The sequence below is a fragment of the Budorcas taxicolor genome, chromosome 1 (assembly GCF_023091745.1).
Source record: "Budorcas taxicolor isolate Tak-1 chromosome 1, Takin1.1, whole genome shotgun sequence".
Lineage (NCBI taxonomy): Eukaryota > Metazoa > Chordata > Mammalia > Artiodactyla > Bovidae > Budorcas > Budorcas taxicolor.
Genome location: NC_068910.1, coordinates 190,326,613 through 190,351,385, shown reverse-complemented (window position 1 = coordinate 190,351,385; position 24,773 = coordinate 190,326,613). Strand labels below are relative to the sequence as shown.

General features: G+C 36.3%; 1 protein-coding gene across 1 annotated transcript in view; it reads left to right on the top strand.

Annotated features, from left to right (window-relative positions):
• PLS1 (plastin 1) overlaps positions 1-24,773 on the top strand; it is a 56,188-nt gene that overhangs the window by 24,733 nt on the left and 6,682 nt on the right. Inside the window, exons 8-13 of the mRNA XM_052642412.1 lie at positions 1,542-1,637; positions 4,012-4,207; positions 9,356-9,434; positions 12,860-12,974; positions 21,086-21,219; positions 21,648-21,771. Coding sequence (XP_052498372.1) covers positions 1,542-1,637; positions 4,012-4,207; positions 9,356-9,434; positions 12,860-12,974; positions 21,086-21,219; positions 21,648-21,771 — 744 coding nt within the window. The remainder of the gene's footprint in view (positions 1-1,541; positions 1,638-4,011; positions 4,208-9,355; positions 9,435-12,859; positions 12,975-21,085; positions 21,220-21,647; positions 21,772-24,773) is intronic.

Below are 24,773 nucleotides of genomic sequence, written 5' to 3'. Positions count from 1 at the left end.
GCATTTCTCCATCTGAAGTGATCCCCCACTTATAATCACACAATCTTTTGCTAAAAAAAAAAAAAACCAAACTGGTTTGTTGGCTTGTAAGAAGACATACAGCTGGGGAATTGTCACTCCAGTGATTAGGACTTGGCACTTTCACTGCTGAGGACCCAGGTTCAATCCCTGATTAGGGAACATAGGTCACGTAAGCCAAGTGGTATGGCCAAAAAATAAGTAAGTAAATTAGAAAAAAGAAATACAGCTGGTTGTAAGAGGAAAGAGATGCTGCTGCTGCTGCTAAGTCGCTTCAGTCGTGTCCGAATCTGTGCGACCCCATAGACGGCAGCCCACGAGGCTCTTCTGTCTCTGGGATTCTCCAGGCAAGAATACTGGAGTGGGTTGCCATTTCCTTCTCCAATGCATGAAAGTGAAAAGCAAAAGTGAATTCGCTCAGTCATGCCCGACTCTTAGCGACCCCATGGACTGCAGCCTACCAGGCTCCTCCGTCCAGGGGATTTTCCAGGCAAGAGTACTGGAGTGGGGTGCCATTGCCTTCTGTGAAGAGATGCTAGCATTAGCAAATTAAAGCATTCTTTTCCATTTTCTGTGACACTAATAGACTAAGTTATAATGAGGATATCAGTCTGTTAGAGTGAGAATTATATCTGTTTGCTAGACTAGAGGCCCTGGTAGGCATAACCTGTTTCTTACTCTTAATTCTACTTTGCCAGTAACCAGTTAAGAGGAAACCAAAGGGACTCCCCTGGTGGTACAGTGGATAAGAATCTGACTGCCAGTGCAGAGGACATGAGTTTGATCCCTGATCTAGGAAGATCCCACATACTGTGGAGCAACTAAGCCCATGGACCACAACGACTGAGTCCACATGCTGGAGCACATAAGCCACAGCTCCTGAGCCCATGTGCTGCAGAGGCCTGTGCACATAAGCCACAGCTCCTGAGCCCATGTGCTGCAGAGGCCTGTGCTCCGAGAGCCAGTACTCTGAAACAAGAGACGCCGTCACAACAAGGGGCCCGCGCACTGCAACAGAGAGTAGCTGCCGCTCACTGCAACTAGAGGAAGCCCGTGTGCAGCAATGAAGGCCCAGTACAAGCAAAAATGTAATTAATTCATTAAAAAAAAAAAAAAGGAAACCAAAGTATCTGAGGGCATAGGGAATCAGTAGACAGAAGGAGGTCTTCAGGCTTGTCTCTGAACCAAAGTAACTTGAAACCCCACCCCTCCCCATCACCACTCACCCCCTGGAGATGCAGATGCTTAGAAGTGTAAACAAATGAGAGGTGAGGAAGGGCAATGAAAGAGTGTAGCAGACAGTGTTGCTAGAATCTCTGAGGTGCAAAACACGATTGCTAGAATCTCTAAAGTGTGAAACAACGTAGTGCATTCAGGATCCTGGAGTAACAAGTAAAGGTTGCTAAGTTATTGAATAACTCATTCTTTGAAATAAAGGCAATTTCTTCAATGAGTACTTTTTTCCTAAATCCAATGGTGATTTTATTCACTTTTAAAATTCTGTTGTGTTTCTTTCCTTAAAGGATTCAAGAGCCTATTTTCATCTGTTGGATCAGATTGCACCTAAAGGTGACCGGGATGATGGACCTGCCATTGCCATTGATCTTACAGGATTTGGTGTGAGTATAATTTTTAATTAAAAATTTTAAAAAATTTTGTAAAATATGCACAGCATAAAACTTAGCATTTAAACCATTTTCAAGTGAACAGCTCAACAGCATTAAGTACATTTGCATTGTGTGCCATCATCACCACCTTTCCTCTCTGGAATTTTTTCCTCCTCACATAGTAAAGTCTATAGGCATTAAACAATAACTCCCTTTCCCCCTCTCTCTCAAGCTCCTGGTAACCACTGTTCAACTTCGTACCTCTATAAATTTGAGTAGTGAGTAGAGTCATAGAATTCAGTTCTCTACAGGGGCATTCCCTGGTAGATTCCTCAGCCCTTCATTAAACTTTGGCTTTTATGCTTTTCAGAAGCTTTTTTCTGTGCCCTAGGCTCCAAACTTCCATGCTAAGCCATCTGGCTGTCATGAGTGAAGAAAGGGAATTGCAGGATCCTGACAATGAGTATGTGTAGAATCAACTTTATGCCCACCTATATGTCCATGGTTCAACATCACTGGAACTCACTGGGGTGCTTTTGTAGCTGTGACAGTGTACAAGGAAAGGGATTCATAAGCAATCAATTATCATTTCTTCCAATTTATGTTTGGTAACACACAAAATAAAAGATGGCAATTCTAGTATTTATGAGGTAGAAAGGACTGATGTAAATCCTGGCTCATCTAACAAATTTCCTAGGGAAGTCCATTCTTTGAGCATAAGCTGTAAATAACAGCGTTACATCTAAATGTTAAAATCTGATCAGATTACAGTTCGTATAAAAATCTATTAAGTGCTTAAAGTGTAACATCCAAATTTAGTTTTAAAGGAAATTTGAGTCATCACTAATTATATTTCACATTATTATAAAATCTAAAAACAGTTATGTACAATTTGCAAATTTGCTTGAGTACAAATATTAGGAACTGAAAAAAACTTACAGAAAGTTTCAAACTTATTCAAAAGTGAACAGACAGTATACTGAACTACCATGAGTTCATTCCTCAGGTTCAACAGCTGTCAATGCATGGTCAGTCTTGTTTCTCCATTTATTACCTACCTGTTTCCTTCATCTTCCATATTATTTTGAAGCAAATTCTAGACATATTATCATTTCATCAATAAGTATTTTAATATGTATTTCTAAAAGATAAAGACACTTTGAAAATATAACCATAATACCTAAAAAAATAACAGTAGTCTGTAACATCAAAATGATTAATCAGTGTTGACGTTTCCAGTTGCCTCATAAATATCAGATTTTCTTTTTATCACTTATTTGAATTAAAATCTAAATAAGGTCCACGTATTATGCCTTGTTCATGTCTACCCGAGGTGCTTATATTGTTGTTTAATAGCATTGAATTTATTGCGTTCTCTGATTTCAGTTACATTTTATTTACAACTCTGGTGCACAGAATTAGATAAATCTTAGTCTGGTCATGATATACTCTCATCATGGGTCCATGCATGTTTTTGTTTAAATTTATTTTTCTTTGGTAGTTGTTTGTTGTATTGAAATTGTAACAAGTTCATACAGACCCTCAATCCAACAAGAATGCTAGGACTTTGACATCAGATTGTATTAAGCTGTGTAGTTTTCCCTGTCCATCTCTCTGCCTGCCTTTAATGTGATAATCATCGTCTGTATTCTTATGCTCATTGTTCTTTTGCTTTTATTTTAATACAATTTTCTTTCAACTAAGTGTATTTCTTACAGATTTAAATCTTTCATTTTATTTTTTAACTTCATATGAAGTTTATCATGTTGTACTTAAATTTCTAGTACTTATTTTGAGTGTATTATATTACTGAGAGTCACTCCTATTGTTGTATGTTCTTGTATGACTATTAACACAGTTTCAGTTTTCATCTGCTCTCCTGTTGATAAGCATTTGGTTTGTTTCCAAGGTTTTGCATTTGTGAAAAGTGCTGTTCCTTCTGATTTTAGTATTTTTTAATATGTATCCCAACTTGTTTTTCATTGAGAAAAGAATACACTGGAAATATCAGAGTAGATATCTTTTTATTAGTACCATTTGTAAGTCTCTTGGCCAGAAGGCACTCTAATATATGGCCCTGAACAAGTTACCTATAATTCAGCCAATAGCAGCTTACTGATAGGATATTTGAGAATTTTGTTGAGTACTTTAGCCTTGAGGATGAAATATTCTTCTGATTCCAGCAAGAAACCTCAGAGACTTGTTCTTAACTGGTTTAAAAGAAATGGGGAAGTTAATTTGGAATTGCTGTGCATCCTGACCTCCTTTTGAGCCATCCATTGATTTATTTCCAGAAAAGTAATTGCTTATAAATCTGTATATGAATAAGAAATTATGCTAATCAAAAGTTTAATCTTGACCATTTTTGTTTTATTTCATTGTTTAGGAGAAAAATGACTTGAAGCGTGCTGAATTCATGCTTCAGGAAGCAGACAAACTGGGCTGCAGACAGTTTGTTACTCCTGCAGATGTGGTTTCAGGCAATCCTAAACTTAACCTGGCTTTTGTAGCTAATCTGTTCAACACGTACCCAGGCCTCCGCAAGCCTGATAATAATGACATCGATGTGAATTTATTGGAAGGTATGCTCTTTCTGTCTTTAATTGAGTCACTGTGTGTATCTTTTTATGATGTCGTCCTACTTCACTGTCGGAGGTAAGGGATTGTGGAGGGAGATGTAGTTGACTCTACGCTGGCATGTGCCTCCATTAAGGAGTTAAAGAAAATTGTTCATTTGGGTTAAAAGCAAATGCTGACGTAAATCGTACTTGTCTGTCATTTCTCCATAAGCGTTTAGTGAAAACCATCATACATTTAAAATATTCTCTTAAATGACTACATAATTCCACCACCAATATGTACAATGAAATATAGCTATTGAAAAAATAATTATTTGTAACGTTTTCCTCTTTTGAAAGCTTCAGTTTGACTCCAGTATTGTTCTCTTTTTTCTGTTTTTAGTTCACTTGAAAAAATTTACAATATTCGTTACTTGTCTTGTGTGTGGGCTGTTGTTTTCTGTCTCATAATTTATAATACTTTCCTATTTTGCTTCATGAAATGCAGATTTGACCCCTCCTAATGTAGGTACTGTATTTAGTACTTTTCTATACTCTATAAATATACTCATTCTGAATGTGCTTTTTATCAGTACCATTTGTTCTTTCTATCTGGGTTGATATTTTTTGCCTTGTTCATGTTGTGTTTTTGGTTTTTTTTAATCTGTCTTAATATGCCTAAAGAATGAAGGATGACAAGCAAGAAACAAATGAAACTTAATTAGAACAGCAGGGCAAGACTTGATTACGTAAACTCTATCTAATTTGCCTTCTCTAATTATGGGATAGTGGAGTTGTAAACACATTAGGGATCAGTTTTGACAGGTGGATGTCATGATTTGATGGAAAGCCTTTATCCCTCTGCTATAAATAAACACACTTATCTTTTATCTCAAGTATCTCACTTATCTTTAATCTCTGAAAGGATTGATAACATATATCATTTTGTATTACTTAGCTATGTTACTTACATTTACTACATGTCATTGACGCTTACAATATATGTATCATCATAATGACAAAAACATGCTCAATGTCTCATTCTTTCTCATCTGTTTCAGCCTCTCTCCTTTTCCTCTCATCCTCACAACTACTCACAAATATACCAAGACCCACTTTCATACTAGAACTGAAAGGTAAAATAGTGGCAGCAGTGGTGGCAGTTATCAGAGGTAGGACTACTCCTTCAATAGCCTTGATAACTGCCCTGGTTTGGAGAAGCTGATCCTGAGGTGAGGATTCTTCCTGGTGGGGAGAACTTGAACTTCAGTGTTCACTGTCTCACATCACCCATCTTACTCCCTTCTTTGTCAGTGAGACAGAGTGAGAAATTAGCCCTATCATCTTTTTCTCTTTGACTACCACAACCAGAGTTCCAATGTCCTGGTCACTTTATAATGACAGCTTTTTGGTTAATGAAGGAAGCTTCAGATTTAACAAATACATTGTTGTAGGACTATGATTTTACCTCACTCTTTCTGAGATTCAGTAAAATAAAGATTGTGTTCTCTGCATAGACTTGTAGATTAACAAATGTTGATTTTTCAGCAGAGAAATTTAGGGTGAGGGGTTAGAACTTTAAAAAAACTAAAAAGGGAGATGTCTATGTTTTTTTATCAGCCTGGAAAATTTCAAAATTCCTCTCTGTCTTATAGTAGAAGGCATTGTTTAGAGTGGCATATTAAAAATGACCTGCTTTTTATAGTCACTGAATTCTTGCTAGATATCTTTTCCAACTTGCTCGCTCTCCTATTTGTCACGTTTGAATTCTTTTGCTGGTGTTCAGCATGCTTTTGGGATTTTTCAGTGTGAACAGGATTGCTAAATATTTCCATTAGTATTTATTTATATAAAAATACTGTGGGAAATATTTATCAGTCATCTTTGTTTAGAACATATGTATGTCCTGATACATCTGCCAAAAATGAATTTGACTTCGACTGTCACTGGAATTTTTTCATCTGTACATTTGTTTTTGTATTCTTATGAAATTTGAAGCTTGACCTTATCACCTTCATATTCATGTATTAGTATGTCCTCATTGGCAAAGAATTTTATCTGTATGGAACTAAAGAAAATTAAAGGCCCAATTAAATAATAAATCTTCATATTAAATTGAGCCAAATATGGGGCTACCGATGCAGAGACCATCTCAAAATTTATTTGTGGTGATAGAAATACATAGACCATGGAATCAGACTTTGTCTAAATCATGGTACCCCCAATTTAATAACTGAGTACCTTTATGAGCCTTGGTTTTCTCATATATAAAACCAGACTTAATAATAATACTTATTTTGAAGAATTCCAGATTAAGTTAAAGTGACCTTTCATTAATGAACAAATTTTGTGTGCTCTATAATGGTCAGGAAGAGGAAAACAATATACCACTTTAGCACATGTAGTGAGTGTTCAATATATATTCCTTTCCTTTCCTCTTAGTAGCCTACTTTTGTTATTTTCTCTAAACTTTTATCAATTGCAACGTCAATTTAGTCCTAAAAATGCAGAGAATGTCATATAATTCTTTCTCTCTTTTATATCAGCCTTTAAGAGTTTACTTCCAAGGATGCTTTAGTTGTCTGAAATCTAGACAACATTTCCAGTCTGGAATACATATGTTTTTGTAATGCTTTACCATGACTCCTGCACAAATGCATAGTGCTTCTGGCTTTGAGCATTTATTTACCAAGACAGCTTGAAATGGTAGTAGATAAATAAATGCTCACTTTTAAAATCTCTTTTACTTTCCAGGTATCAAAAATTAAAATAATGATATAATTAGTGTAGAACAATAGGAAGAAACAGAAAACACTGGTCTACAATAGTTATAGAACTCAATGAAAATGCAAGCTTAGTGTCTTGTCTCATCAGGTCGAGCAGAAGTTGGATATTATTTTAGTAAAAATTAAACTGTTATTACACTATTGGTGTTTGAAACTTTAAAACATAATTTGGATTTTCCTATATGAAAATAATGTAAAAATTCTCTAATTACTAGAAAAAATTTATACATATAGCAAAATAGCAGAATGTAATAGAGAAATAACTAAAAGATAAATTCAAGTCACATGCATCAAGCTGCTAATCATAGTATGATTACATTTATGTCACTTCAAGGAAAGCTGAAATATTTAATTTGCACCTAATTCAGTTCAGTCACTCAGTCGTGTCTGACTCTTTGCGACCTTGTGGACTGCAGCACATCAGACTTCCCTGTCCATCACCAACTCCCGAAGCTTGCTCAAACTCATGTCCATCAAGTCGATGATGCCATCCAACTATCACATCCTCTGTCGTCCCCTTCTCCTCCTGCCTTCAATCTTTCCCAGCATCAGGGTATTTTCTAGTGAGTATCAGGTGGCCAAAGTATTGGAGCTTCAGCTTCAGCATCAGTCCTTCCAATGAATTTTCAGGACTGAATTCCTTTAGGATTGACTGGTAGGAAGTCCTTACAGTCCAAGGGACTCACAGGAGTTTTCTCTAACACCACAGGTCTTCAGTACTCAGCTTTCTTTATGGACTAACTCTTGCTTCCATATATGCACCTTTTAATAACTCCCAAAACAAGGCAAGCATGAGTTCTAGGAGTAGTTAGTTTAACTTTGTTCTTTTTAAAAAGATTCTCATATCAGTTATGTATTATAAAATGACTGTGGCAGATACAACAGATGGATCCTTTTTGCAGACCTTTTATGCAGACCAGGGGAGACAAAATTTCAGCAAGAAATTATATAGCTATGTAATTGAACAGAGAAGAATTAAAGCAGATTATGGGAAAGGCTTCAGATAATGGTATTGAAAACCACATGAAAATGCAAGGGGCAGTCAACACAAAAAAACAGAATCTTTTAAATTTTATAAGATTTGGATTTCTGTTCTGGGTGTGTAGGTTTACTCTATGTGTGACACTCAGTCTGAAGAAGACTGCCAGGATGTTGCACTAGGAATGGGCCCCTGGTGCTCAGATGGTCAAATGTGATCAATTGTCCTGGGGATCCCCCACGAGCTGAAGTTCAGATGGTGAGCTGGACTTGTCCATGTCTTAGAAGTGATGAGAGGTATAAACGTTTCCATTTTCAAGAGTCTAGTGATGAGAGGTAGGCAAGGACATTCCACTGTCCCCTAACTTAGCTGAAAAACAACAGTAATATTTCTAGGTGGCCCCTTAGGACAATCTGCAATGCTGGGGATGCCTAAAAGGTAGATATGGCAAAAGAGCCTCCATCTCTCTCTGTCCATACCAGAGCCCACATTCCCCTTATGGATGGGGTAAGCGCTGCTGTGAAGGGGAAGTTCAAGGACCATAGGTAATCACAGGTTAAATAATACTGCCTGCAGGAGTTACTTCTTGAGGTGATCTTTGAGGTCTCGTGACTTACTATACTATGATGAAATGTGTCTTTTCGCACTCTGTATTGGGGCTATGTCCCTTATGTGTTTTCTGTAGGGACGATCTAAAATAACCCAGGAAGCCTATAAAATACTCAATGCTTGCTTTTATATTACTTGTAATCCCCTCTACTCTTCATTGCTGTTTGGTGTGATGAAAATGTAGGTTTGTGTGCTCAGACACTTTCCTATGTAAAGCCATAATCTGTACAGATTTAGAGATAACACACTGGGAAAGGTAGAGCTTTTCTATTTGTGTTTAAAGTGCTAATGTTACCCTAAAAGTTTGTTTTATTAGTTTTTCACCAGTCCCCTTGCATGAAATCATAACTACAGATAGGACCACATAGGTTTACCTGTTACTTTTGTGAACACAGAAACTAATGGCTCAATAATTTACAAACGACAAGTAAGGGACTCTAGATGAAGACATTTAGAAAGCAAATGGAGACTTTCTAGACAGGGGCGAAAGGGAGCTTTGGCGGAAAGAGATTTTTTTTTCTTCCCTAAAAAGATTGTCCTGGAGAAAGAAATGGCAACCCACTCTAGTATTCTTGCCTGGGAAATCCCATGGACACAGGAGCCTCGTGGGCTACAGTCCATGGGGTTGCAAAGAGTCAGACATGAATTAGTGACTGAACAACAAACAAAAAGATTGTTGTATCATAGGAACCATGGCAAAATATGTATGACCAGTTTGTTCCTGCCACAATGGTTTAAATGCAATTCTTGATTCCTTTTTTGTCCTGAATCATCAGTGTAAATTTGTGTCTACTTTAGGAGAGAGCAAGGAAGAGAGGACATTTCGGAACTGGATGAATTCCTTGGGAGTCAACCCATATATCAATCATTTGTACAGGTAAATATTTTATGTGTTTTAGCTTTCTGGGCCAGAGTCTAACTTTTCTAGTTTCAAACTATAGGTGTGTTTACATGAGAATATTTTGTAAAAATCTCAAAAATTTTAGCCAACATTGAGTTTCAGAATCCTGAGGATTGGCAATACACTGGATTTTAATAGAAAAGTATTATTTGAAAAGATAATATTATGATGTTATTAGTTATAATTTTTGATGATATAAATAATTTAGTAAAGATAATTCATCTTGCTTTTTTATAATTGCTAATCAGGAAAATAATAAATTATTTCAAGTTTAACAGATTAGAAGAACAGTAATATTAATTGCTCTTATTTTATTACTGTTCATCATTATAATTCACATTCTATTTATTTTTGCCCCAAACTTCAATTATCCCATAATTTGTTCTGAATACTTTTTTCTAATTGTAGAAATAATTTTGTTTTCCTTAGTACTTGGTTTGTTTTATTCTTTTTTGTTTAAAAATGACAACACATTATTAACATTTGTAGGATTAAGAAAATATTTTACTGAGCCATTTCCTGTGCTCTCCAGTAGTGCAAATAAGGTGTCTTTCTAGGTGTAGATGAGAGGAAACCATCCTCCTCCATTATAAGACCTACCTGAGCATGCCTAAAAATGCAAAAGAACTCAGCTCCAGTTAATTGTATATTTTTCTAATTAATTAAACCTATTAATAATTTATACATCAAGGAAACTTCTTAATGAACAATAACTGCTTTTAATTAAATATGAACTGAAGACTAATACCACAAAAGACTATGTTCACTGGATGAGATTTATGGTGTAGTTATTTCTTGGTGTATATTCAAAATAGTCTTTAAAATCAGTATTGCCGGGTTGTGGTAACTCGCTTTGACGTGATAGACTTAAATTTCAAAAAGTCTTTAATAGGAGAGTGTGAATTCAATTGCATGACAAGAGACACATGTCTTTTAGACTGGAATTTCTCAGAGTAGTGGCCTTGTGAAGAGCTCTAGTACCGGAGGCAAAGAGGGGAGCTAATTAAGCTTGTTCTTCTAAAGGGGTAGCAGTTTAATAAGACTGCAAACTCTGTTATCTTCTTGATCTTTCTAAGTGTGATATCTCACTGAAAATCCTTGATTCAGAAACCTCAGGTGAAATATTATTTTTCTGAACCTACTAAATATTGCCACAATTAAAAGGCAGAAAATATATAATTCAGAGATTCTCAATTTTTCTCTTGTGATATGCTTGTTACTTGGTGTAAATATATAAGATGATACTGCTTTATCATTACTTTTGTACTTATAATAAATAAAGAAATTTTCTTCTAAAAAAATAGGTTAGATCTTTATGGACTCATTTAAAGAATGTCTACAATATATAACTGAGAGAACATAATGATATAATAGGACTACTATAATCTCACTTTTATTTTAAAGTTGAATATATACATTTATGTATTTGAATTTTTAAAAAATCTAGAGGGATTAAAACCAAACTGTATACAACCTAGAGAAGAGGGTTAAGGTAGTGAGGAGACTTAGTTTTCATGTTAGTAACATAAATATGGTTTTGGAGGGGTTTTCTTTGTTTTACAATAAACATGTATTTTCTTTTTAAATTAAGAAAGACATTTAAAACTAGGAGATTAGAATTTATTGAGACTTCATGGTAGCTTCATAAATGTGGTTGACAGTGGAGAATAATTGACCAAATTTTTTTAGCTAAAGATGATTATTTTTATTTAGTTCCTGAACTGCTAGCATAGGGTTTCCAGGTATAGGTAATTTTTGGAGGAGTAAGGGAAGTTCAGAAAATTCTCAAAAAGCACCTTAAAAAGAACCATCAGGATACAGAAAAACAGGAACCAGAGGTTTAGTTGGCACCAGAACTATTGTCCATAAATTTGTGTCTGGGTCATATTCCTAAACCAATCCCTAAGTGATTAGCTCCCCACCTGCAGCATACCAAACCCAGCCTAAACCAAAGCAAAAGAGTCATCTAGATTGTTTTTACCCTCCTCTCAAGTTATCAATATATTTCAAGAATTACTAGCCCTAGACTTTTACTATGACCGGTTGGTTCTAGAACATATCTGGAAATAATTTCAACTCTCTGGGGCTCAGTTTCCCTATTTGCAAAACATGAGTATTAATACCATACCTACATAGAAATAAGAATGAATTCCTTTAAAGAACAAAAAAATTCATGAAATGAGATTTCAGAACTTATACAACTACTTCCGTGATTTACTTTTCATACAGCTTTCTCCATGTGCTGATAGATGACTTAGCTCTTGATTACCTTCATCATAAAAGGACTCTTTTAAGACAGCAGGACTTTCTCTCTCCTTCACTCAGTGTAGGGCACAGCCCCCTGCATGGCCATATGGTGTGTGCTCCGAGATGCAAAGTAACTTTCATATGAACCTCAGCAAAACAGAACTCAATGAACAAGCTATTGAGGGAGAAAACTCATGTAATTCAGCATGGAGCTAGCAATTTAAAAATCAGTCACTGTTGCCTTATGTCCTTACCATACAGAATTGAAAACAGATTCAATAGATGTACTCTGGGTGCCTCAGGAGAACATGTTTGCCTGAATCCCAAGTAGTAGTATTTTTACTTCAGTAACTCCTCCTTTCTCCTAAATTCCTTCCTCTTAACCCTCACTGTTTGACATGAACAGCTTCCTACTGAGTAGCTATTGGTGATTTTTATATAATTAATTTTTAAAGTTTTAAAAATCATAATACATAAGTAATAGATGAACTCATTCTCACGGTACAAGCTTCAGGAAGTATGTAAGTATGTAGAACAACAACAGAAAACCATGCTAATCCCATCTTACCCAGCCCATGTTCCTTTTTTTCCTGCCCAGAGGTAATGGCTACGAATAGAGGTATTTAAATAGTAGTAACTCTGAATATATTTTTAATATTTTAGATTAAAAGATTAAAATGCATTAATATAATTAAAATACATTTAATAATATCTTAAATAGAAATATTTTAAAATAATATTTTAAATAAATAAATAACTGCCTCTTGCTTTTTTAAACTTAGTGTGTTGTATAAAGCTTTCATGTTAGTACATAGGGATCTACCTTGTTCCATCCTATGGTGGTTCAGGAGTCCAGGGTAAGGTTAATTTACTCAACAGCCCCTACTGTCAGGCATTTAAGTTGTCTCTAAATTTATAAATACCATGGGAGTGAATATCCCTGTACGTCTATCTTTGTACATGTTTATGAAAAAAATTTGGACAGATTCCTAGATTACAAGTTCTGGGTCAAATGATCTATTCTGCCCACCATTCTTTAAGCATTCAATAGTCCCACTGTATTTTTATAGACAAAGCCCATCTCCAGTGTGCTTAGTAAAACCAGATCATACCAACATTTCCTCTTCCTTCATTTTCTTTTTCTCTTGTCTTAGTGACCTTGCAGATGCATTAGTCATCTTTCAGCTCTACGAAATGATCCGCGTGCCAGTTGACTGGAGCCATGTCAACAAACCTCCTTATCCTGCTCTTGGAGGGAACATGAAGAAGGTGAATGAAATAATGCCCATGGATCTGTTGTTATTGTTCTCATATAAAACAGAGGACTTAAGAGTTTCATAAAGCTTAGTAAATGTAATCTGTCCCCACAGATTCATCCCAAATCATGTTATAGTTATTATCCTTAATATAGGTGAGCTTTCGTGTTTAGAAAGATAAAGCTAGTCCTCCAAGTCAGACACTTTGTATTAATATTCTTGGAGATGCATTATCCATGAATTCCTATTTTATAATCGCCAAAACTTGCCAGATATTTACTGGTTATTTGTTAATATTTTCAGTAGATATTAACTGATTACCTACAACCTGTACATACTGTACAATGCAGGATATAAAATAGAGCAAGTCATGGAGTTGGTCTTCAGGAAACCCTAAAGAATATGTGTGTGTGCGTGCTAAGTTGCTTCAGTTGTGTCCAACTCTTTGTGACCTCATGGCCTGTAGCCCGCCAGGCTCCTCTGTCCATGGGATTCTCCAGGCAAGGATACTGTGGTGGTTTGCCATGCCCTCCTCCAGGGGACCTTCCCGACTCTGGGATTGAATTTGCACCTCTCTTATATCTCCTGCACTGGCAAGCAAGTTCTTTACCACTAGTGCCACCTGTGAAGCTCAAGATATATGTGCAAATAACTATGATACAATGTAATGTAGGCAAAAGTGAATATTATGAGTTCTAAGGAAGCCTTTGACAGATCACAACAAACTAGTAAATTCTTGAAGAGATGGGAATACCAGACCACCTGACCTGCCTCCTGAGAAATCTGTATACAGGTCAAGAAGCAACTGTTAGAACTGGACATGGAACAACAAACTGGTTCCAAATTGGGAAAGGAGTACATCAAGGCTGTATATTGTCACCCTGCTTATTTAACTTATATGCACAGTAAATAATGAGAAATGCTGGTCTGGATGAAGCACAAGCTGGAATCAAGATTGCAGGGAGAAATATCAATAACATCAGATAGGCAGATGACACCACCCTTATGGCAGAAAGTGAAGAAGAACTAAGAGCCTCTTGATGAAAGTGAAAGAGGAGAGTTAAAAAAGTTGGCTTAAAGCCCAACATTCAGAAAACTAAGATCATGGCATCTGGTCCCATCACTTCATGGGAAATAGATGGGGAAACAGTGGAAACAGTGTCAGACTTTATTTTGGGGGGCTCCAAAATTGCTGCAGATGGTGATTGCAGCCATGAAATTAAAAGACACTTACTCCTTGGAAGGAAAGTTATGACCAAGCTAGATAGCATATTCAAAAGCAGAGACATTACTTTTCCAACAAAGGTCCATCTAGTCAAGGCTATGGTTTTTCCAGTGGTCATGTATGGATGTGAGAGTTGGACTATGAAGAAAGCTGAGTGCCAAAGAATTGATGCTTTTGAACTGTGGTGTTGGAGAAGACTCTTGAGAGTCCCTTGGACTGCAAGGAGATCCAACCAGTCCATCCTAAAGGAGATCAGTCCTGAGTGTTCATTGGAAGGACTGATGCTAAAGCTGAAACTCCAATACTTTGGCCATCTCATGCGAAGAGTTGACTCATTGGAAAAGACTCTGATGCTGGGAGGGATTGGGGGCAGGAGGAGAAGGGGATGACAGAGGATGAGATGGCCGGATGGCATCACCAACTCTATGGACATGAGTTTGAGTGAACTCCGGGAGTTGGTGATGGACGAGGAGGCCTAGCGTGCTGCAATTCATGGGATCACAAAGAGTTGGACACGACTGAGTGACTGAACTGAACTGTGAAGTTAGCCTGCAGTCTCATGAGTTAAAAATTATCTCTAGTGAAATATAATCAATGGAACTATAACCGTATTCCTTGATAGTAATCTAAATATTATAAAGATATTCAAATTCTTACAAATTGACTTATAGGTGGGAAATAATTCTAGTTAAAATTACAATAAATCTCCTTATGCATATGTGGGCATGTGTGTGCACTAGGGGATGGGATTATAAAGGTGATTTTAAAGTTCAACTGGAATAAGAAATAGATCCTAATCATCAAGAACATTTTCTAGGAATGTTGAGGGAGAAGCTGTTAGCAAACATAAAAATCTTATGATAAAGCTAAAGTAATTGAAATAGTTTTTAATATGCATATAAAATAGTTTTATGCATATAAAAATAATATGCATATAAAAATCAAATGGATTACAGTAGTCTAAAAACCTATCCTAAAATATAAGAACTTAATATATAACTAAATATATAACATAATATTGCTTACTGAATCCAGTAGGGAGAGAAAGGATTATCCAAAATATGATGCTGGAACAACTGAGTAAATATTTTGTAGGGAAAAAAGTACTTTTCACCATATATCATCTACCCAAGTAAATTCCAGTAGAATAAAAGTGAAGACTTAAAGGCTTAAATGTAATAAATAAAACTTTAAGAAAATAGAAGTGAATTATAATTTACTCTTACAATGATAGATTACAAATAAATAATTGATATAGTAGATTACATATGAATTTAAAACTTATGCAAAAATAACCACCAGAAACAAAACTTAAAAGTAAATAAAAATAATAAACTATGAAACATTTTCAACAGAACAATAAATGGTTAATATCCATAACATAGAAACAGTTTATACAAATCAATTACTATTACTAAAATTTTAATAGCAAAATGGGAGTGTAAACAATATGCGTGAACAAGTCACAGAAAAAGAAATAATGATGGATAATATACACATGAAAAAATTTTCACCCACAGTAAAGAAATGCAATTTAAGATAAAAAACAATTGGGAATTCCCTGGTGGTCCAATGGTTAGGACCTGCTATGGCCTGAGTTCTATCCCTGGTTGGGAACTAAGATCCCACATGCAGCATGGTGTAACCAAAGAAAATAAAATGAAAGAAATGGATTGTACTACATCCAGTGTTAGAGAGAGTGTTCATTTGTATAAACTTTCTAAAACAGTTTGGTAATATATATCAATATGGTAATATATATCAATAATCTTCCAAAAGTCCTTTTAATTGACCTATAATTTCACTTATTATGTCATTATTAGTTATCTTTTTTATATGTAATAATGTGTATATGTCAATCCCAATCTCCTGATTTATCCCTCCTCCCTTACCCCCTGGCAAAACTATAAGTTTGTTTTGTACATCTGTGACTCTATTTCTGTTTTGTAGATAAGTTCATTTGTATTCTTTTTTTCAGATTCTTCATATAAGTGATATCATATGATGTGTCTTTCTCTGTCTGACTTACTTCACTCAGTATGACACACACACACAGACACGTGTTCAAAATGTACTTCTTCCTCTTGATCTCTAGACTGTGTATTTATAGACTTTGTAATTTTAAAAAAATCCTATTTTTGAAAGACAAGAAAGAAAGGCATCATAATATTAAAAGTAATTAAATGGATAATATAATTGCAAGAGGTTTATATATAGTCACATTTTTCAGTATTTCTAGTGGTTGGGCTATCTGTGTTTTATATTTTATTTGATATGCCTGTAATTATCATGGAGTAAAATTCAGGAAATTTTGTTACCTAATTTCCTGTAAGTTTTTGAAATCAAAATTTCAGATGCAAAATGTAAAAGGAAAACCAACTGAACCCTCATTGATTATACCTGGAGGTTTTTAATGTTAATTATATGATGCCACAAATTAATCATATGTAGAATGTTCCCTTTCAACAAATACTAGCTATTTATAGAATGAAACACAAGTCCTGAAATAAGTTCAAGATATTTAAAAAGTAAAGAAGCAGTACTTTCATGACGCAGTATCCAGGGACTTATTTTATGGACTTCGGGCATTCATCAGCGGATGTCACTTAGCTTCATTTGTGAAGTTCGTAAAACTGCACCACTTAAATAGCCTTTCTTCACTGTTTCTTTGGTATTTCTTTTCCCTTGGAACTCTGTCTCCCATTATATAGTTTTTTTTTTTCATTTTCAAATTATCTGAGCTTCACTTTTGAAATGCTTGGTAATCGTTTCTTCCATTAATTCTGTGAGACTATATACTCTCCAGTATTTTCATGGTTTGTGTTCTTCTTACCTTTCATAGGGTTTTAAACTTTTAGCCTGACAACTCTAGGCTCAGTTCCAAGGCTCAGTTCTTGGTCTAATGCTCTTAATGTTCTGTATTTACATTCTCAGGGAGCAGATCCTTTTTTAGAGTGTTAGTTTAGTTCAGTTCAGTTCAGTCGTTCAGTCGTGTCCCACTCTTTGCGACCCCATGAATCGCAGCACACCAGGCCTCCCTGTCCATCACCAGCTCCCGGAGTTCACTCAGACTCATGTCCATCGAGTCAGTGATGCCATCCAGCCATCTCATCCTCTGTCGTCCCCTTCTCCTCCTGCCCCCAATCCTTCCCAGCATCAGAGTCTCTTCCAATGAGTCAACTCTTCGCATGAGGTGGCCAAAGTACTGGAGTTTCAGCTTTAGCATCATTCCTTCCAAAGAAATCCCAGGGCTGATCTCCTTCAGAATGGACTGGTTGGATCTCCTTGCAGTCCAAGGGACTCTCAATAGAGTGTTAAGTACCACCAGAAACATGGCTTACTTCTAGGAACCTAACTTCTTACTCTTTCTCTAGTTTGGTACCTCTCTTCATCTTAGAACTATTTTGTCCAACTTGGAATCAAATGTTGCCAAAAAGTAGAATTCATCTTTTCCCTCACGCCAGCATCCATTTCCATTTTCTCTTTCACTGCTCGTCACATCAGCATCTCGGCCCTCTAAACTATTAACCCCGAGCTCTTTTCTCACCATCATTCTCATCAGGAATTTTACTCAAACTAACCATAAAATAGAGAGCCCTTTGTTGAAATACATTTTACATGAGTAATTATTACAATTTGTTTGGAAATTCTCCTGTTGCAATGACTGGCAGTGGAAAACTTGCTTTTTGAAAAAATCTTTTCCCCATACTTTGTAGCATGTGGGATCTTATTACTATTTCCCTGGCCAGGGATCAAACCCATGCCTCCTGCATGGAGGTACCACTGGACCACTAGGGAAGTGCCCCAAATATGCTGGTTTTTCCCTCTTCTATCCACACTATTACATAAACAGAGCTCTGATGCTGTGTTTCAGAAATAGGAATTCATTTTTTCAGTTATGTGCATATTTCTATTTAGAAGCCTAAATCTATAATCCTGGGAAAGAGAAAGAATTTTGTAACATTATCTCCGTGCATTAAAAAAAATGAATATGTATCAAAGATTTGATTTAACTCATTAAGGGAGCAAGGCAGATATTACAGCAGGTTCATAGTATCTTCTTACATTTTTATTTGTAACCAACTGACCTCTGGGAATTTGCATTCTGTTTTTTAAAGAACAGTACCCATTAATTTATACAAATTCCGTTATTGTGTAGTCCTTTTCTCACTTTTCCTGGAAACATTTTCTTCTTAGAAAAAAAGTATATCTTTGTTTCTCAGGTTTACTTGTTTTGTAATGAGGTCTTAACTAACTTGGGAAAGAAAATTAGGAGAAATCAGTCATACTGTTTTTCTTAACTAAATGTTTGAAAGTGGAAGTGTTAGTCAGTCAGTGGTGTCCAATTCTTTGCAACCTCATGGACTACAGCACGCCAGCCTTCCCTGTCCTTCACTATCTTATGGAGTTTGCTCAAATTCATGTCCATTGAGTCAGTGATGCCGTCCAAACATCTCATCCTTTGTTGCCCCTTTCTCCTCCTCCCCTCACTCTTTTGCAGCATCAAGGTCTTTTCTATGAGTCAGGTGGCCCAAGTATTACAGCTTCAACTTCAGCATCAGTCCTTCCAGTGAATATTTGGGATTGATTTCCTTTAGGATTGACTGGTTGGATCTCCTTGCAGTCCAAGGGACTCTCAAGAGTCTTCTCCAACACCATAGTTCAAAAGCATCAATTCTTTGGTGCTCAGCCTTCTTTATGGTCCAACTCTCACATCTGTACATGACTACCGGAAAAACCATCAGTTCAGTTCAGTTCAGTCGCTCAGTCGTGTCCGACTATTTGCAACCCCATGAATTGCAGCACGCCAGGCCTCCCTGTCCATTTGACTATACGGACCTTTGTAAAGTAATGTCTTTGCTTTTCAACACACTGTCTAAGTTTGTCATTGCTTTTCTTCCAAGGAGCAAGTGTCTTTTAATTTCATGGCTGCAATCACCATCTGCAGTTATTTTGGAGCCCAAGAAAATAAAGTCTATTACTGTTTCCATTATTTCCCCATCTATTTGCCATGAAGTGATAGGACCAAATGCCATGATCTTTGTTTTTTGACTGTTGAGTTTTAAGCCAGCATTTTCACTCTCCTCTTTCACCTTCATCAAGAGGCTCTTTAGTTCTTCTTCACTTTCTGCCATTTAGGGTGGTGTCATCTGCATATCTGAGGTTATTGATATTTCTCCCTGCAATCTTGATTCCAGCTTGAGCTTCATCCAGCCCAGCATTTCTCATGATGTACTCTGCATATAAGTTAAATAAGCAAGGTGACAATATACAGCCCTGACGTACTCCTTTCCCAATTTTGAACCAGTTTGTTGTTTCATGTCTGGTTCTAACTGTTGCTTCTTGACCTGCATACAGACTTCTCAGGAGGCAGGTAAGGTGGTCTGGTATTCCCTTCTCTTTAAGAATTTTCCATTTTTTTTTTTTTGTGATCCTAACAGTCAGAGGATTTAGCATAGTCAGTGACGCAGAGTTAGATGTTTCTCTGGAATTCTTTTGCTTTTTCGATGATCCAACAGATGTTGGCAATTTGATTTCTGGTTCCTCTGCCTTTTCTCAGTCCAGCTTGTACATCTGGGAGTTCTCAGTTCATGTATTGTTGAAGTCTCACTTGAAGGATTTTGAGCATTACCTCGCTAGCTTGTGAAATGAGCACATTGTGCGGCACTCTGAACATTCTTTGGCATTGCCCTTCCTTGGGATTGGGCATATATATGTGCATACACATATGGGGCATATATATGTGTGTGTATACACACACACAAATGAGTGTATACATACGTACACACACAATATATATATACATACACACACAAATGAGTGTGTGTTCTGAGATAAGTATAGTACTAGATGACTGGAAATAATGAACTTCTGTAGAGGCTAGGATAGACAAAAACTTTTTAATTGTACTTTTATCACTGGAAAGAAGTCGTTAGTTTACTTGGTGTTCATGCATCAGATTCTTACTATAGTGGACAGGGCTTCCCTGGTGGCTCAGATGGTAAAGAATCTGCCTGCAATGCAGGAGACCTGGGTTCGATCCCTGGCTTGGGAAAATCCCTTGGAGAAGGAAATGGCTACCCTCTCCTGTATTCCTGCCTGGGAAATACAGTGGACAAAGGAGCCTGGCAGGGTACAGTCCGTGGGGTCATAAGAGTAAGACATGCCTTAGTGATTAAACCACTTCCATGCATCCGATTCCTACTGTAGACAGGACACTGTGCTGAGTCCTGGGCTGGGGGTAGGGAGAATATGTACAGGTTTGTGCATTTTATAATTTTTTTCCTTTAAAAGGAGCTTATGTATGATTGGCAAAAGAAAGTTCATAAAATGCTAAGTAGAAGATGGTGCATAAGCATTATAAAATAACCATGTTTGGAAGTTCAACAAAGGATGCAGATGATATAGTTAAGGTTAATCCTTTTTTGAAAATCATTGGCTAAAAGCTTAATTTTAAAGGATGGGTGAGATCTAGATATAAAATACTAGAAATGAAGTTAGATTCTTAAACAATTTCACTGTTCACTAATTTAAAATGTAGACAAAATAACGCTGATTACCTCAATTGATGGAATACAGAAAACTAGGTTTAGAGTTTCAGATTTGCCACTAATTCACTGTGTAATCTTGGACAGTCAAGACTTTTAAGAGTAAGAGAGAATCTTCAAACTTTTCAGCCAGTTGTTTCCTTACCTAGTTAACCCCTTGGTGCTCTGATATTTTCAGCTATAAAATGGAATAGTTATTTCCCTAATTTCACTGGTTACTAGGATATGAAACTGTCATAAATTTTCAGTGTCATCACAATTATTTTTCAGAGGACTGAACTAGGCTGGCCTATTCAAGAAATACATTAAAAATTTTGTCGTTATACCCAAACTTTTACTTCCTACTTACAGATCGAAAACTGTAACTATGCAGTGGAACTTGGGAAGAATAAGGCCAAATTCTCCTTGGTTGGCATTGCTGGGCAGGACTTGAATGAAGGAAATTCAACACTTACTCTGGCATTGGTGTGGCAGCTGATGAGAAGGTAAAGACTGACTTGTTTGTGGCATCACTATCAGTTTCCTTCAACAAGTCATTTGAAGTAAAATTTTAGCTACTTTTGTAGAATAGCAAACACAGAAGAGAAATATACAATGCAAAATATATTGTTAATGATTTGTTGTTGACAATAAATTTTTTATAAGTTTACTTTATTTTGAAAGTGACTCAATCTCTAAAACACAACTATTCTTATTTAATGCCTCTGGAAAACTGCTTAGTAAAGAGTTGTTTTAATTTTTTTAACATACCAGATAGTAGTTTTTGATTTTGACTACTGAACTCTGTGACTTTGGAATCTACTAAGTGCAAATAACAGAGTAAAATTAGAAATATTTATTAAATATTGATATAAATGATGTAAGAGTAAATTTCACCACTTTCAGCCTTAAATATATATCTTTTCTGCTACAGGTACACACTGAATGTGTTATCAGATCTTGGAGAGGGTGAAAAAGTAAATGATGCAATTATCATTGAATGGGTCAATCAGACTCTTAAAAGTGCAAACAAAAAAACTTTCATTTCCAGCTTCAAGGTAATCAAAAGCTCTTTTGAAATTTGGGAGGGGTAAGAAATTACATTTAGGAAAGAATTTTTATTGGGGATTACACTGACTTAGGTTTTGTTAAAACACCCAGTTGATGAGCTTAGGCATACTGATTATTTGGGATGTGTAAACCAGAAATATTCAATTTGAATTCATGTATTTTGACTGGTTATCCTATTGAATATAAATGCAGGTTAACATTATTGGACTCTAGTAATGTAATGTTCAAGAAGAAATTGAGCCAAAAATCCAATTGTCAAAGAAAAAAGAAAGATAAATAGCTATTGTTTAAATAGGACTATAATGTTTTGTGCTCCCTAGCAGCAGTCTCAGAATTGTATTGACATCATTTCCAAGGCATAACAGAGCCAGCCAAACCGATTCAAGTGGGAATTGAGAAAACTGGTAGGAAAAAAGAAATCAAATCTTGTCATCTGGCTTCATAACGGCACTTAACACTCACTTCCGAGCATTTGTGGATGATTCGTGAAGCACTCAGAATGTAGCCTGCACATATATACTGACTAATTTTCATGCATTTCCATTGTGTTTTGCTTTTGCATGCAAGCTGATAGTGGCTACCAACAAGCATGTCTGCTTGTTCACATCCATTCAGTGAGCCTTGTGTTTGTGATTTTATTATATGTGAAAATTTAGCCTTCAATTTGTATTTTTTTTTTAGTGACTTAAGAGTGCAAACAGATGAAACCCTAAGCTCACCCCAAAGTTATTTACCCATTTTCATTTTCTTCTTTGTTTTGCTATATATGTTTGACAATATGGTAGAACAGAAGAAATGTCAGAAATTGATAAATTCAATCTTCTGTTCTTTACCAAAAACTGAGCTGGATGTTGGCAGAGATGTTACCCAGTCCTAGTTCAACAGTGTTTCTTTCTTTTCCATCTTGTAAGGATCTAATTACATTGAATTTTTATTATTGCTGATATAGAAAGAAAAGAATTTTTAGGCCATGATTTGTCTTTATATAAAACACAACTTAAAATGTAAGACAGGAAGGGGGATATATAAAACTCTCTAATTGACAGATACTCTTTAAAATTGTTATACTGAAATTAAATTCATTTGTACATTAATTTGTGAAAAATAATAAGCATATAGATCATTAAATATAATAGATAATATCTAGAAGCAAATTAATAAAACATTTTTGAGGTCTTAGCTATTAAGTAACATTTTTAGGTAAAAAAAGGATGTAAGAAATAATTTCAGCTCTCAGAGTGTTTGCCATTTATTTGAAAGATAAAATTTGTATAACTGAGAAAGTAATACTACTACAGGGTAAATATTAAAATCCAAAGATATAATACGACTAATATTATGGGAAAATCTAACTAATTTCCAAATGAATGGTCAGCTGAAGGGTAGATGGAGAAAGTTGGATTCTATTTGAGCATCAGAGATACAGGCAGGATTTGAATTCATGGAGAACAAGGCTTCCCAGGTGGTGCAGTGGTGAAGAATCTGCCTGCAGAGTTGGATGCGACCCAGCACACAGGCACCAAAGAACAAAAGGGTAATAATAAGCTAGAAGGGGGTCCACCTTGATAAAGGTAAGTCTGAGAGGGTTAGGAGAAGTAGTTTGGACAGACAGAATGGTTCCTAAGTGATGTAGTGCAAGATATAGGCTGGGCCAAGACTGTGGAGGTGTTGCAGGAAGGCGGACCCCTTCTAGATAGGGCGGGAGAATGGGCTCCTGTCTAACACGTGTAAATGAATTGTCTGAGGAGACACATGTGCTGACAAAGCAAGAGATTTTATTGGGAAGGAGTGCCTGGGCAGAGAGTGTCAGGGAAAGGGAAACCAGGAGGACTGCTCTGCCACGTGGCTTAAGTTTTATGGTAATTGGGTTAGTTTCTGGATTGTCTTTGGCCTATCATTCTGACTTAGGGTCTTTCCTGGTGGTACACACATCACTCAGCCAAGATGGATTCCAGAGAGGAGGTTTCTGGGAGGTTGGTAGGACACATGGCATCTCCTTTTGCCCTTTCCCAAATGCTTCTGGTTGTCGGTGGCTTGTTAGTTCCATGTTCGTTACCAGGACATCCTATCATAAAATAACTCATGCAAATGGTTATTGTGGTGCCTGGCCAGGGTGGGCAGTTTCAGTCAATGTTTCCCCTAACAGAGAAATCTGGCTTTAAAGAGGATATTGATAAGGCAAGTAACATAAGCAAAGTATTTTAGAAATACTGTCCTGAAGGTAGGGAGTATGATAGGAGGAAGAGTTGTGTTAAGTGCAAGGAAGCTGTTGAGGCAGAACTCAAGGTAATACAGATCCTGGGTAGGGGTGGGAAATAGGCACTGGGATCTGTAAGAACGGATGTGTGTCTGTGTGTGTGTTAATCAGTCGTGTCCAACTTTTTGAGATCCCATGGACTGTAGCCCACCAGGCTCCTCTGTCCATGGAATTCTCCAGACAAGACTACTACTGTATTACTACAGTATTAATATATATTAGTATAAATATATATATAGTATATATATATTATAATATACTAATAATAGTATATCAGTATAATACTGAGTGAGTAGCCATTTCCTTCTCCAGGGGATCTTCCCGACCTAGGGATCTAATCACGGTCTCCTGCACTGCAGGCAGATTGTTTTCTATCTATGCCAGCAGGGAAGCCCAAGAATGGATAGTTACTTGCAAAAAAACAGGGAGGATTTGGCTTCTTAATTTAGGGATGCACAGGAAGGAGAGGAGTTATCTAAATGGACAAGTTATTTAACTTTTCTAATACTCTTTTGCTTATAAAGTTGAGAGAATTAAACAATAATGTGTTAGTACAGTGACACATAGGAATCAGTCAATGGTAATTATGATTATTGTTATTGGCTGACATACCACCTCCTTATCTTCTTTGTGAGGGAAAAAACAAACTGGATGTTGGGGGCCTGGGTAATAAAAGGTGGGGATGTCTGAGGTACAGCTGCTTTCTAAACAGGCAGTGAATTTAACAATCAT